The sequence below is a fragment of the Artemia franciscana genome, chromosome 7, assembly GCF_032884065.1.
Source record: "Artemia franciscana chromosome 7, ASM3288406v1, whole genome shotgun sequence".
In the NCBI taxonomy this organism is placed as follows: Eukaryota; Metazoa; Arthropoda; class Branchiopoda; order Anostraca; family Artemiidae; genus Artemia; species Artemia franciscana.
This window is the reverse complement of record NC_088869.1, coordinates 441,358-458,182: the sequence shown is the minus strand read 5'-3', so window position 1 is coordinate 458,182 and position 16,825 is coordinate 441,358. Positions and strand designations below refer to the sequence as shown.

At 36.1% G+C, this 16,825-nt stretch overlaps 1 protein-coding gene across 1 annotated transcript in view; it reads right to left on the bottom strand.

The window, feature by feature from the left end:
* The window catches only part of LOC136028698 (potassium voltage-gated channel protein eag-like), a 322,053-nt gene that overhangs the window by 250,908 nt on the left and 54,320 nt on the right, over positions 1-16,825 (bottom strand). The window contains 1 exon segment of the mRNA XM_065706529.1: positions 9,835-10,055. Coding sequence (XP_065562601.1) covers positions 9,835-9,913 — 79 coding nt within the window. The 5' untranslated portion in view covers positions 9,914-10,055.

Here is a 16,825-nt window from a genome sequence, read left to right as displayed (position 1 = left end):
CAGCTTTTATTGGCGTTGTGGCATGAATTTTGCCATAAAAAACTACCATCTTCGTAACAAAGAAATAGGATCAATCGTTATATGATGATTGTGCAGCTCTGTATCAGAGTTAAAATAGAGACATTGAATACAGGGGTGGTCTTAGGGTAGGAACAGAGGGATTACTTGAACGGGTACAAATTTCAAACAGATTATCTAATGATTATAATCATTTAGTAATTTCTGGAATTTTATTAGCAATTTAGGGGGTATATTTATAAATGGAAATAATTAATGAGTTACTAATTAATCAACAAAACAACAATGAATTTAAAAATAAAAATTATTCAATAATATTACTTAAATAATCAAATTGAAATAATTAATAGTAATTAGGTAACTTAAATAATAAATTTAAAAAGAAATTGTTGATTAGTTAACACATTGAAAATAATTTTATTAATAAATGAAAATTTTGGTAATATTTAGCCTGAAAATTTCGTGAGGGACAGAAGGAGAGTGCTAATCAAGATTTTATCCCAGGTGCAAGAGAGGCCAGAACCACCAATGGTTGAATAAGTAACAGCAATCTTTCTGCATTGCTTAATTGCTTGGTCTTTTTTGCGGCCATTCTATAGTATGAATGGGCTTGGAAGCATGACAATTGCTTCAAAAAAAATTGAAGTATCATATGTCCGTTATAGTGTTTTTAAGAAACTGAGAGGCAACCTGTCTCCTCCCTTGCCTTAGTTCGCTTCCAGGCACCGCTAAAAATATTGCTATTTTTGTAAGAAATTCTTATAAAAATCTAGTTGGCACTAATTTTACAGGTTTGTTTTCGGTGTAAAATTAATATGAAAAATTTGTAAGTTTAACTGATTTTGAAGAAACTTCGTATCGATTTGATGGAATGCTTTTTCTTCCAATTTTTGCATTCATTGTGGCATGTTTTAGCCTATAATTTTGTAAATTCCACTTGCGAAATTGTCATGACCTCAAAACTTCCCAGTAAAAATCTGCAATGTAAGTTTTGATTCTAAGGCTACAGTAACAGCTTTAAGAAAATAAAATTAAGAAAAAAGCTCTGCTTTGGCGAGAAAATTTTACAAGCTATAATAAGGGCGCGGGAGCTACTTGCCCTCAGATCAGTTTTGACTCTTAAAATGAAACTAGAACTTACCATTTATAATCAAATGAGCCCCCTTCGAAGTTTATACGATCATCCCTTCCAGAAAACCTTGCATACCCCCGTGACATAACCTTAAACACTTTCACCTGGGCTCTGGGTGGTTGAGTCGACCTGGATTTTGTGCTACGTGATCTTTGGTCTATTTAGAACAAAATGACTACCTGAAGTTTTTGATCGGATGTATTTGGGGATAAGAAGGCGTAGGGCGGGAGGGCTAACTGCTATCTGATTCCTTTTTACTCTTAAAAAGGGAACTAGAACTTTCAATTTCCAATGAAATTGGGTTCCCTCGAAGTTTATACGACCAGCCCCTCAATGAAAACCTTACATACCCCCGCGGTATGACTTTAAAACTTTTCCACGGGTTCTGGGGGTTTGTGTCAACTCTGGAGCTTTTTTTACATGATTTTTTGTCTATTTTTGACAAAAATGACTATCTCAAAAATTCAATTGGATGCGTTTGGGCCAAAAAAGGGCGTGGGGAATGGGGTTTTGGTCCAAAACCCCATCCCCCTTTGACTCTTTTTAAGAGTCAAAACCATCCAATTGACCTTTACTCTTGAAAAGGGAACTAAAACTTTCAATTTCTAATCATTTGAGCACTCTCTGAAGTTTTTGGGGCCACCTCTGGCATTAAAACCTTACGTGCCCCGGGACAAGACTTAAAATCCTTTCCTCAGGCTCTGGAGGGAGGGGGGGGGGTAGTTTTGACCTTGAAATTTTTTGTTATCTGGTCTTTGGACTATTTTAGACAAAACAGATATCTCTAAATACATTTGGAGAAATTAGGGCTTAGTGGAAGGGTCTAGACCCCTTCTGATCAATTTTACCCTTAAAAAGGAATCTAAAAATTTCAATTTCCTATCAAATGATGAAAATCCCCCTTGAATTTTATATGACCACCCCTTCCTAGGAGCTTTACAGGCCCCTGGCGTAGAACTTACAACACTTGCCCCTTGGATCTGGGGCTTTGTGTCGGATGCATTTTTGGGAAAAGGGCTTGGGGCTTGTTGCCCTCAAATCACTTTTAACTTTTAAAAAAGGCACTAGAGCTTCTTGAAATACTTGTTCCGGTCTCTGGGGGGGGTTACTTCGAGCCCGGAGTCTTTGTTATCTGAACCATTCAAATCTCAAAGTTTTATCCGATGCATTTGAGAAAAAATGGGCGTGGGGAGGAGCTAGATGCTTTCCGATAACTTTTGACTCTTAAGAACGACAATAGAACTTCTGATTTCCAATCCAACGAGTCCCCTCCGAAGTCTATGGCCTTTACTTTAGGTAACGCTATAGTGTTGCCTCTTGGATGTCGAGGTTAGTGGCATAAATGAAACCGAGGTGTTGCTTCCACAGCCCAACTAACACATTTTTTATGGAGAAAATATGCAGATGTGCCATGATTGGTTCTTCAGCTTCATCAGAAGGTTGCAAATGAGATAAGAGTTCAACTTACGTGGCGCTCAAAATCATGGCCATAAGTACAGCCGAAACAGTTTAGCTAACCGTAATATAACGCATTTTTTAGAAATAGGCAAGATTGAGTTTTAAAAACTCAACATGAAAGATTGATTCATTTGAAAGAAAAAACAAATTGTGTTCTGAAGAAAAATCACTTGTCTTGAGAATATTAAGGCAATTTACGGATATTATCAACTTGAATATGTATTTCCATTACTAAATATCTTGATTTTTTCTATTTCACTATTCCTGTTGTCTTCATATAGAATGGATGGTCATAAAAGGTTGTAAAAGGCCTCGTTGAGTAGCAAATTCCAAGTTTGATGTATTTAGAAAGGGCTGAAACCAGTCGGAGTTTATTCATTCCAGTTTTATCTATTTTTTTCGAATGGCGAGAACTTTCTTCTGTGTTTGGTTGTGCCGACACCTTTTGTAAATTTATCTTTCTTTGTGTGGGGTAGAATATTTTGAGTTCTACACCATTTTGTTATAGATAGTCTCTGATAAGAACAGAAGTGGAACAATATCTAGAGTCAATAAAGTAATTGGCGAACCTTCAAATACTGCTGCCTTCAAATGTTCATATTGATTAAGGATGCCACCTTGTTCATGCCATAAGAGAATACGTACACATTCCTAATGTCATAAGAGATGGCAGAAACAGTTTATCAGATTCTCCTTCTTGCTATTACATTTTACCATGGTAAAATTAAAAAAGATATTCCAAATCAATTCATGGTATTAGGTCAATGCCTTCGACACACTTGAAGCAGCCAAGTTCATGACCAATTCGAAAACAAGAAGTGTTTTTTGGCTCAGAATACTGTAAGTAATTTACTATAATGATATTTATTGACTAAAACCAAAAAGAAGTGAATTCACCGACGAGAAATTAATTTGAGACTTTATGAGAGCGGCTTGTTTAAGAGGTTTGTGCTGTCTTTTGTGAGAGTCCCAGTTTGCAGCATTACTACTACTACTTCTAACAACTCACTGCAGCACCCAGAAACCTGAGGCCAACACAGCTACACACACGCCTCCATCCCAATATACTCAAAGCCTCCATTTTTACATTGTCCCACTAAGTTACCATTTGCACTAAATCCTTCCTTACGACCTATCCTTATTCTTGGACGAGCTGCTTTTCGTTTGGCCCTAGATGGTTGGCCGAAAAGGACGATCATTGGAAATCTTTTAGGCTTCATCTGCATAACGTGCCCTAGCCACCTCTACCTTTTTCTCGTCATAGCCCTGGAAAGCGGGATAAAACAACATTGTTTGTACAGCTTACTGTTTCATATACTATCAGTCAGTCAGGTACCCAAAAGAATCCGTAGACAGTGTGTCTGGAAAACATCTAACCAATCACCCTGCGTATTTTGGTGCAACCACGTTTCAGATCCATACTTGATCACTGTCAGTACTGTAACTTCTAATATCCTTATCTTGGTTTGCAGACTTATCTTCCTATTATTCCAAACTTTTTTCAACCGTGAAAAACACCCTGAGCCTTTGTTATTCTACTTTTAACATCTTCACTACACACACCATCTTTACAAATAATGCTACCTAAGTAAGAAAAGCTGTCTGTCTAATTGATATATTTTAACAAGATAATTGATAAACATTGACAAGCAATTCAAAATTAGCCTAAAATAACGTATGACAAGATTTACAATTTTTGGTCAATCTTTTTCAGATTTTTGTCTTGTTTTATATTTGTTTACAACTCCTCAAGAGAGGAAGTAGACATTTTTTGGAAGGGGGATGGTCTAAGGCAAAGGACTTTTTGTTAGTAAAGTATCATGGCCCTTCACAACAATATTAACACGCCGTATGTAATTTGGTCTATCTATAGGGGTATTCATCTCCCTTGTATTTATCATAACCATTCCAAGACAAAAGACATGCAAACACAACAAATAAAAAAAACTAGTGACTTTGCCAAAACAAGGTTAGATATTGTATCTAATGTGTAAGTGGAAGCTTATGACAAATTAAGTTTTAAGTTGGGAAAAAAAACTCTTCAACGTTCAATACATAACGCCCTATTTCATATCGTGAAAAAAATACATAGAGTTTTTTGGTTTTGGAAATTCCCCAAAAACTTATGTAAGGATTTATTTAGGAAGTAGTATGTTTTAGGCAGAGTATACAGTGCAGTAAAGGAATAAAAAATGTCAATTCTCTGTAAGGTAGATGATATCATGAATAAATTTCAAATCGCAATGAGTAAGAGGCTCTTGGACCCCTCCCCCTCGTGAGTGAGTGTGGTGGCCCTCATGGCACTCTCGCTTCCGCTGCATGATTAAGTTTTGTTATAATGCTTGGATATATTCTGCGCTGTAAAAAAAAACAGAATATTTGCTTTTAATGTCTCACCGCATCCATTAACATGTTCAAAAAAGCTATAATTGCGGCACCGATATTATTTAAAACTTAAGTTTTGTTAACTATCCAAAGTTTAATGGATGTCTTTTATTTGTCTATTGTGTTTTTTCTGGTCACCATGGAAGTCGTCTAACAACGAATTTCTCTTATCTGGCTCAATTTCACTCGCATCGATGGAATCAGTATCATCCTAAATTATAGTCTTTTTCATTGACTATCGGACTGTTAAATTGACAAATCGGATCCATATTTTCGATTTTATTTGCAATCCCATTAGACATTTTGGTCTTAATTGGCAATCTTATATTTAGCCTTTCCTTTGAATCCAGAGCCCTATTGGGTATGGCTGATATGCCAAGACATACCAAAAACGATAATTACATCATTTTTGACAAAGCTATGAAAGGCTGTACATAGAAAAAGCCATCATAAGCAAATACATGTGATCGTGGGAACCAATTCACTAAATCAAAGGAGAGAAGGGGAGGGCAATGATTACCTCTATTTCTAATGAATGTGCAAAAAAGTATTTGCTAAATTTTGGGGGTTGGGAGTCGTTTCTTGGATTTTTTTTTTTTTTTTAGGAAAACACCAAGATGTTGTTTTTTTTCAAAATTCGGCCCTCCATCCCCCCTCTAATTGGTATCTCTATATTCGTTGACTTGGAGTTCTTGGGTTAATTTGTTATAAACTGAACCAAACAAAAAAGTGAAGCCCTGTTTTTGTTCGACCACAGATTATTGATGCTGACATAGATTTCTCGCTTCAATATTTTTACAAACCTCAAAAGCCATTCAATCAGATGATTTAGCTTCCTAAAGATTGACGATACCGAACGAAATTGTCCAATCAAATCTAAGCACGGGCGGAGCAGTATCTAAACAAATGGGCTAATTTGGTTAGATAGCCAATGCAATTGAGGAAGACGTCGGCCCATGTATTTTGATAGGAATGATATATCTGGTAGAATCTAATAGATACTCTGTAATTTGACATTTCACGGACTAACCGTAATTAACATCAGCGCATAGAAAATACAAGAATGTTGTTACAAAGTGTAAGGAAACGGGGTTTCCATTTGGGTGATTCACTCGGCATTTTGTCCGTAAAATGCCGAATGAACCATAAAATCTCAATTACTAACATCATGCACTTCATATTAAAAACGTTGTTGATCCTAGTATAAGGTAGTGATTTTCCTCAATGGCTTTTGTATATGCATGCTTATCTCAAAGGTTTCAGACCAAAGAGTAGACTGGTAATATCACCCATATACAAAATATAATGGGTATATAATATATGGGTATATATTATAAATATATGGGTATATGGGTATACAAAATATATGGGTATATAATATACCCATATACAAAAGAGTAGACTGGTAAAAACTGGTAATATCAGAAAACTGGCACTGGTTCTTAGAAAATCGCCAGTATCCTCTAGCGATTAGGATTTTCTGCGAGTGTCTTAAATCTTAGGGGCTTGGAAACGCCTTTTTAGAGCAAAATTTTGACACCAAAAGTACCCTGATAACTTGTTTCTTAATTTGCCAACTTTTCAACAGCTTTGACCTGCAATTCAGCTCTAAAATGTTTCGGGAGCGATCTCAAATCAAGGCGTCTAGACATACTAAGTCTTTTAACCTTAGTTACCTCAAAGTTTGGGAAATGTGTTTTTCCAGGCATAATAAAATGCACAGGGCTTAGAGATAAGCCCAATTTTTTGTCACGATTCCAGCTTGAGGTCAGCTAGTTTCAAGGCCGTATCCAGAGGGGTTGAGTGTTGCGGAGTCTTTACTCCTCTCTTCTCCAAAAAAATATTTGACTCTCAAAAACACAACAGAATGAATGTAAACAAATTTTTGATTCGTTTTTTAAGTTTTTATTGTGCCTCCCCCCCCAAAAAAAACAAAAGTTGTTTTAACAAAACTAATTACATTAAAGCCAAAAGTCGCCGCTCTTCACCGCCAGATATATATTTCGGAGCACTACTTGCTTCACTACCACTTGATGCACTCTTTGTGTTACGTGAGGTATAGCTCCACCAAGCATGGTACGTCCTATTTGGTGTACACAATTTTGAAATGGGGTAGCCCCTTGATTCAATCCTGGTGAGCCAAAAAACGGTAACTCATCGTATTTAAGCTGAAAACTTATTCTTCAAGACATGAACTTCAAAGTCATTCACAAATGACAGAACATTTTATGAAGTTGAACCCTACGAAGACATCATTAAAGGAGCTCAAATAGGCAAAACTTCTTCCAACTTGTTAAAATCCACGTTTTAAACTTCTTTGAAACTTTTGTTCTGGTGTAGGACTTCTTTTACGCAGACAACTCACTGGAATTTCTCATTTCTTTATACTGAATTTTTGCAATCACGTCTCTTGCGCTTTGTTTGTCAAGGTCTAGGATGTTTCGTTTGTCAACACAACTCAAAATGGGACGAGGACTTTGGATACTTAGTTCTATAATTACCAAAAATCCCTTATGGATAAAAAATTTTGGTGACAAGAAGAAATATATAAACAGAAATAATATTTTAGATATGTTTTATTAAAATATTTTATGTTTCAGAAATGTGGAAAAAAATATTTGCATGGAAAATATTGCAAGGTTTTGTTAAAAATATTTGCTTTTAAACATACCGTAAAATGTTAAAAAACACTTTCTTTGATGTATAGAGAATCCTGATAAACCGTTCTTTTCAACCATCCACCTTATAGGGCCAAACAGCATGTTGTTCCTGAATAGGGTGAGAAGAGATCGTATGGAAGGATTTTAAGAACTTTTTTGGTGGGAGGTGTATAAAGAGTGAGAGTTTGAATAGACGGGTGTTAAGAGGGAGTGGGAGCAGCTGTATGCGGCTTGGTGTTGCAATGAGTTGTTAGTAGGAGGAGTAGTAGTATTGTAAATGCTGAAAAAAAATTGCTTAATCAGTTAATTTTAATGGATAATGATAACAAATATTAATACATTGTTGATGAACTAAAAGATATTAGTATAAAATATTTATCAAAATCTAAAGAAAATGATTACAATAAATCCTAAGATTTTTTTTCTTAGAATATTTGTATACTAACAAATCATTTGTGTCAAGTTCATATTAAAAAATTTTACTGTCTGAATTAGTTACGCTACATGTGTGCTTATTAGCGTGTTAAAAGAACGTAAAGATACATATTTTTATTTTCAATCGACAAGACTTAAAAAGTTAAAAATATCAGTTAAAAAATAGCTGAAGTTAAAAAAATAGGCAAGTTAAAAATATTATATATCAAAAGTACATCTTTTTATGTTCGGCTTGTTTCATCATTCTTCTTATAAAAAAGCGTCTACGAGCTACATTGGGTGTGATTTAGGGCCGAATGTTTGTTCTTACAAGTTATGAAATAAAAAAAAAACAAGTTTTTTCAACTGAAAGTAAGGATCAACATTTAAGCTTAAGACGAATAGAAATTACTATGTACATGAAAGGGCTCACCTCCTCGTCAGTATCTTACTCTTTATGCTAAAGTTCGAATTTTGTTCCAATTCTATAAGTGACCCCTGAATCACAAAGGCCGTTTAATTAGAAAAAATAGCACTTTTGAAAATACAAAAAAAAACTTAAGCGTACCCACAGGGCTGTATTCATTAATTTCTTAGCAATACCCCAAGGCCGTATCCAGGATTTTATTTGGGGGGAGGGGTCAAAAGGTCTTTGGGGAAGGGGCACAAAAAAAACTTTAAAAAACGCATCCAAAATTTGTTCATATTCAATTTTGTTATGTCTTTACGAGTAAGACAGATATTTTGGGGTGGGGCTCAAACACCCTAACCCCATTCTGGATACGGCGTTGAATACCCAGTTGTTTTACATTAATGATGCAGGATAAAAGTTTGAGGGTCTTCTTTAAAATTTTCGAAATTAAGAACAAGTTGTTTTAATATCCGGACGATCTGTGACCGTGTTAATTATAGAAGAACTTGAGTTACAGCTACAGAATAGAAAACTTTAGCCACTGACTTTGTTCTTAAAAAAAAATAACAGATAGAAACTGCCCTACCAGAACTTACAAAATACGAGAACGGATGGATTTCATCACTTGTACTCAACAAAGGGGTAGCGAAGGACCATTAAAAATACCTAAATAAAGAAAGATCCCAAGCGGTTTCAAAGGGTCATCACGAATTTTAATTTTTACCTTATTGTTCGTAATATTAGAATGAGATTATTATAACATTGATGGCACGTTCTACGGATGAAGGATGACATATTTCCGAAGATTGTCCTTTTCTGCCAACCATCTAGGGCTAGACAGAAAGCAGTGCGTCCATGGATATGGTGGTAAGATATCGTAAAAAAGATTTAAGGGAAACAGAAACTTCCTGGGAGGGTGTAAAGAGGGAAGCTTTGAATAGATGGGACGTAGTAGGAGCCGGTGTAGCTGTGTTGGCCTCAGGTGGCTTGGTACTGCGGTGAGTTGTTAGTAGTAGCAGTAGTAATAAAGTTATGGTTAATATGGATGATGTTATCAAAACGATGCTAAAATATAACGTTGAGGAATAACAATCTCAGTCATGTGAAAAACTCCTAAAGTTTTGCAAAAATTGTGCCAGAGGCTTATGCTCTTGTGGTATGATTTTGCAAATCATCAAATTGAGCTAAAATATTTCTCAATATGAATTTCTATATGAATGGGGATCCCCAAAGGTCTGATGCAAGAAATTTAGAACGATACAATAGATCTACATACAAAACACTTTTTGAAACCGCATAATAATTTCTAGGCTTCTTTAAGCTTATCCATATAGAAAAACATTAAATGAACTCACGCTGAGAGTTAGATCGTCGAATTATGTTCTCCAAAAATGTATTTTGGGGAGCCACCAGCCCGCGTCGCCCCCCGGGCATGATGGTTGCAGGAACGGTGTGAGACAGTGTAGTTGATATGTTTACACCTTCATGACAAAATTGGCTGATTTAACACCATTTTGAGTAGACCAATTCATTAGCTTAATTTCAGGATATTGGCGTCATTTCTTATTTATTTGACCTGAAAAACAAAACAAATATTTACATGCTAATAAGAAGTGCAGCGTAATTCACCAGAGTGATAACTACAGAAAAGGAATCAAAAAGTGGGCCGTTTAAAATAATTAAACCGGATAGAACAAAAGAACCTTTCGAGAATCTGCTCAACCGAGAGACAGTTGGAGGAAGAGATTTATATGAAAATGAAAAAGTGTGTAATACCTTGGATAAGAAGGAAGATTTGTTTAGTGAGGAAGAATTAGCAATAGTACTAAAAGGATTAAGAAATAATAGGGCTCCAGGATGAAAGTATGAGCAAAATGAATGAAATTTTAGAGGTTTAGCGAGTTCATGGTGCTAGAATAGGTTTGAAAATTAATGTTAAGAAGAAAAAGTCACTAAGGCTAGGAATAACTGAAGACGAAAAGGTGACCATGGGAGACGAATAGATTGATCAGGTGGGCAGCTTCACTTACCTTGATAGTATTATTAGCAAAGACGGTGGGAGCAGCGAAGATGTTAAAACTAGAATAGCCAAGACTTAGGGTGTTTTTTTTTTTTCACGATTAAAAAAAAACTTGGAAGAATAGGAAGATAAGTCTTCAAACCAAGATTAGAATATAGGAAGCTATAGATATGACAGTGTTCAAATATGGGTCTGAAGCATGGGCGCTCCGAAAAAAGGATGCAAATTTACTAGATATTTTCCAGAGAAATTGACTGCTTATTTGGTCCAGTCTGGAAAAATCAAAATACCAGTTGCCTGATCCATTTCTACTTTCTGAAAGCTCTTCAGAAGCAAACTAAATGGGGGAATGCATAGAAGAAATGAGGCTTCCAACTCGCTTCAATTGCATCTGCGAAAAAACATTCTGGATCTGGTTTCCAAGAAACAAATTGTTCAATCTGAAAATTTTAACTAGTTGCAAAAAAATCAATGTCTATCGACTGAGATAGCAAAGAGTTCATAATTTTAAACATTCAATTTCCATCTTTTTCATTATCACCTCTCTTTACCCCGCAAAACCAGCTGCCAAACCTTATTTACGAAATAATCACAAAGCTCAGATTTTGATCCTCTCTTTTTATTTATGCAAGCTACTGTTTTTTCATTGTCTGAACACAGCCGGTGTTTGCATGAATTTGCTAATCTTAACAAAGCTGTTTAATCCTAGATAAACAGCCTTTGTTTCTAAAATATTGACGCCAAATTCCTTTTCTTCTGAGGACCATTTAGCTGTCGACGTTTTCATGGAATATTCATCCACGAATGACCAGCCTCGTTCTGATGCATCACCCACAGCATAATTTTGATGCATCATCACACACAAATTTTGTCTACTAATCTAGGCTTAATTGCTTTAGAAGAATGATTGGGAATATCCAACCACTATTGCAGTTTCAAAATTACATCAGATGTTAGCTTGGTCGCAAACTTGCCAGGCGTGTGTTTTAGTGCTTGAACACTAAATGAATCCGCGTTCCAGTTAAAGGCCCTAATTTCTGAAATAGTTTAGACGGGGAGCCTCGTTTTGCCAGTGGCGATAACGATGGATCCCCTTGCACATTTTTTGACCTTCCAAATGATTCTTCCAAATCCACCATTGATTTGGCTTTGGATGGTGTTTTGGCAACATCTTTGCCAAAAAGAGACTCCGTGACTTTAACTTCATGAAAATATAAAGCTGATGCTACAATGGGATTATGACTCACTTCGAATATCATCGACTGAGGTCTATTTAGACTGAGGTCATAATCGGTGAGGCCAAGCATGAGAACAGTATCTGTTAGGTTTTTAACAACCTTTTCTTCGATATCATGATTTTCAAGCTAAAGAATCGCATTTGCTGCATCTAGAACATAAAAGGTTAAGTGAGCAATAGCCCGCTGCACTTGAAGTGCCTTAGCATCCCTCTGTTTAGCTCGTGATGAGAGAGCAGGCCAAACTTTACTGTTTACCTTGGGAACATCAATTTTATTGGCATTCGCAGGTCTAGTGTAGCGCTCAAATAAATCCTTCTGCCGGAAATAAATCCTATTTCCAGAGGCTCAAAGATAGCTCTGTTTATAAATTAGAGAAGTTTCTTATAGATCATGGGACTGTCCTTGGTACGAGAACGTCCTTACGAAACCTTTTAAATAGAGTGTCAATTGACCTGCTTCGTTTTAATTTTTTGCCTTTGTGCTTTTCCAAAGAAGCCTTCCGTTTTCTGTCATTTCTTTGGGTCATGGATTTCTTATGGGGCTCACAGATCCAGTTCTGGGGGCTCTAGAACCTATTTGTGGGCTCCGAGAGCTAGATATTGTGTTCCTAGAACAAACTTCAGGGCTCCGAGAGCCATATCAAGCACGAGTTCGAAACTCGAGGCTCCGAGAGCAATGGTTTGTTCTTCGACCACTATCCACTGAGGAAGATTGAAACAAGAACGCCTAGAGTTTTGGTCAATTCTTGAATCGTAGTCGATTCTGGACTATGAAGCTTTGAAACGACATCAAAACCTTTTGAATTTTCCTTTCCGGCAAGAAAATAAACATTGATCGAGAATCTAACACAAAACCCAGAACTTCTATTTGTTCACATGAATTTTCCAGTTGAATGACAACCCCTCAGTTCTGAGGGTGATTTCACTATTTCATGAAAACTGTTTTGACTTTCTGAAAATAACCTTCCCAGAAAGGCTGAATCATCCAAGTAAACATCAGACGAATACCCTTTGTCAAAGCAGGGAGAAAACTGGTTTCATGGGTCTTACAAGAGCCCTTGGGGCTCCTGACAACCGATTTGGCACTAAGAACCTAGCAACAATCTTATTCAATCATCAAAATCAACAAGACATGAATAGTAAAAATTGACATGGTCAACAGAGGCCATATAATAATTTTTGTAATTAAGAGAACCTCAGACGCTTTAAAAGGGCGGTATTTAACGCTTTTGTTTAACTCTTTAAGATTCAGAATAAGTCTATAAGAATTATTTTTCATCGGTACCGTAAAAACAGGAGAAATACAAAGTATTTCCCTTGTTCTGAGCTGGAACTTCAACAATAGCATCTTTATGCCATAAAATATCAAATTCTCTCCTTATAACGTGTAATACTTAAAATTAAAATTTTGTTCTTTGTTTTCAATGGTGTTTTCTCAAATTCAATCTTATCAAACAGTTCGTGGTAACGAACTGTAGTAAGGAGCGACCCGGCTCAATAGTAAACGAAACTATAAATAACGGAATTTTGATTCTAAAATATACGTCAAAAAATCGGATTTTCATGCTGATTTTAAATATATAAGTTTCATCAAATTTGGTCTTTGTCATCAAAAGTTACGAGCCTGAGAAAATTTGTCTTATTTTAGAAAATAGGGGAAAACCCCCTAAAAGTCACAGAATCTTAACGAAAGTCACACCATCGCATTCGGCGTATCAGAGAACCTTACAGCGAAATTGTCAAGCTCCTATCTACAAAAATGTGCAATTTCGTATTTTTTGCCAGAAGACAAATCACGGGTGCGTGTTTATTTGTTTGTTTGTTGTTTTTTTTTCTTTTCCCCAGGGGTCACCGTATCGACCGATTGGTCCTAGAATGTTGCAAGAGAGCTCATAATAACGGAAATGAAAAGCTCTAGTGCCCTTTATAAGTGACCAAAATAATTGGAGGGCACCTAGGCCCCCTCCCACGCTCATTTTTTCTCCAAAGTCAACAGATCAAAATTTTGAGATAGCCATTTTGTTTTGCATAGTCAAAAACCATAATAACTATGTCTTTGGGAATGACTTACTCCCCCACAGTCCCTGGGGGAGGGGCTGCAAGTTACAAACTTCGACCAGTGTTTACATATAATAATGGTTATTGGGAAGTGTACAGTCGTTTTCAGGGGATTTTTTTTGGTTTATGGGAGAAGAAAAATTCAACGAAAAGGGCGCAGGATTTTCTAAAATTAGGTAATAGGAATTGTCGGATGATTAGCTTTGGAATTCTCGAATTTACTTTTACTTTTTCTCTCTTGTGAAATTCTGTAAATACGAGGTAGGTTCTTTAGTTATTAGCACGACAATAATCACTACTAGGTAATTCGTTTTCTCAGCAAATGGCCTACTAATGCGGAATTTCTCTAAGCTATTGCAAAACTATATTTATCTGCACTGATTGCGAAACTGATGACAGCCGAACACGAATTGTTAAAAACGTGCGTCAGATAAAAACAGACAAAATGGACCCCAGAAAAGATTACTCGGAAAAGTTTGGGTTGGCCCTAATTTTTAATTCTCAGTTTTTCAATTTTCTTTTCTACATTTTCCTGTTAATGAATGATTAAAAAATATATCCCTAGAAATATAGCCAAACTCCTAGCATAAATTATGAGTGTAAGTGTAATTTGTAAATTACGCAAGGCTTACGAGTAAACTAAGCCAATAGAGAAGATGAACTGAAAGCCATGCGACAGGGATGGGGAAAGGATGGCAAAAATAGGTCCGAGAAAACACTGGTCTGAAACTATGCAAATAGACGATTATCAAACTTCGCCAGTGACCATTGAAATGGAACTATCTAGCTTAATTACTTTTTTGTGTTTCCCATGCCTCTTTTTTGAGATTTTAAAAACTTTTCCATTTATACAACTACAGACCAGAGAATAATGACGACTTTTTTCCCAAGACAGTGAACAAGTAATACCTATTTGAATATTCCAGCCCTATATCTAAGGGAGTCTTCAGCAAAAAAAATAATAAACAATAAAACACTTACAATAAAAGTTTTCGGTTAAAAATCCATTCTTTAAAAAAAAAAAATAGCATTGGTATCATTATTTCTTAACGAAAAGTTCAGCCAAGACTGTGCGAAAAAAGCTAACATTTTACAAGCTAAAAAGGTTCATTCATTGAACTAACTACACTTATTAAAAATTGAAATAATTTCTTATTGCGATATTTGCCTTCTCTGCAGCTAATCTTGTAGTTCTTTTGGGATTGGGCTTGTTTTTATTCGTTCCTATTTTTGTTTTATTTTGAATTAGATTATTTTCTGCAATTAATATCGTGTATATAGGGTTGAGTGTGTAGTCACTCAAGTCTCTATTTAGGGATGTATTATTATTAAAGTTTCGCTTGATTTCGATTGCCTCGCGGACAGTTTGTTTGATTCCTAGGTCATTGCTAATTAGAATTGTTTCTAATTCTCTTCTGTAGTTGTATTATGGAAAGGCAGTGTGGCCTTCGTCATTATTTTCCATTTATTTTCCGGGAGTATTTTCTACGGAGGGGTTCTCCATGGAGGGCATTTTCTCGGGGGTATTTTCCGTGGGAGGCGGCATGTGCTGGAGGGGGGGGGGGTGTTTTCCAGGAGTATTTTACACGGAGGGGATTTCCATAGGGGGCATTTTTGAGGGGGTATTTTCCGGGGGGTGTTTTCTGGGGATATTTTCCACGGAGGGGATTTTCCACAGGAGGTATTTTCTGGGGGGGACATTTTCCACAAGAGGGTGTATTTTTCCAGGGGATTTTCTGGGAAGGTAAACGCCAGCACCCGTTAAAATATGGCCTAATTTTTCACTAATTTTCATTTTGTATGTTAATTTTTATTTAATTTCATTGGCAGCTCTTAATCAATGCATGATATTGGGTTTAAGTCTTCGGGTTTTATAAAGGAAAAACAGAAAAAAAAGGTCATTCATTTCAAAATGCGGTTTTTTGCAAAATTCAGATTGTTAAAGTAAAAAAGTTTTAAAGTAAAAGTTCATAAAATAATTTCAAAGTAAAAAAGTAAAAATTTCATAACTGTAATGCTTTAGAAAAGGAGATGAACTACAGTTTTACCAAAATATTTACAAACAATTCATTAAAACTATGAAACAGGGAAGCTTTGTGTTTGGCACAACACTATTTCCTAGCATTAGGGGGGGGGAAGACTCAAACTAATAATGTGTAAAATAAGTCCACCCTTTGCTGCTTCTTCTAGAGGCTAAGTAAGTAAGTAGTCAGACTAACGACGCTTCTTGACTAGTAAGTCCCTTCGTCAGCCCTGCAGTGTGTTGCTAAGACCGGTTTGATCTCTGGGGTCGTATTACCAAGCTAAGGTCAAACCCACTGCGCCACCATAGAATATATTCCACAGGGTTTCAAGTACAATTATAACTTTTTTAGTCGTGGAATGGACAAGCAAGATCAATACTCTGGTATTCCAGTTTTTTGTGCAACTACGGCTGATTTTCAGGAATTACTGTTATAGGCATCAGAGGTCCAATGGCGTCATTGAGGGGGGGGGCAAGGGGGTGGTTGCAAACCCTCTACCCAATAATTTGATAAAATTATTATTTATTGAGTAGCTTTAAAACTGTTACTCGTTTCAAGCGTCTAACTTACTGTTTACTTTGAACAGACATATATATTTTTTTTAATTAATCCATGCTTGTTTTTAACATAAGATAAATGATAAAAAGGGGGTCATTACACATCACAATTTGTCCCAGATTAATATTTTTCCGAATATACTGCCTTTGAAACCTCATTATCAAGTAGTACGTGAGCCTAGTTAATGGCAAAATTGAAAAATGTCCTATGCTTCCTGTTTGGTCACGTTTCCTAAGGCCAATTTTTCCCCTGACATTTAAGGTGCTTTTACTTCCTAAAAATCTATCACTCCAAGATTAGATTCTCTTTTTATAGCACTTTGTATTAACCAAGTGACATATAGCGATCGCAAATTCTGTCGGTCTGTCGGTCCCGGTTTTGCTACTTTAGGTACTTCCAGGTAAGCTAGGACGATGAAATTTGGCAGGCGTTTTAGGGACTAGACCAGA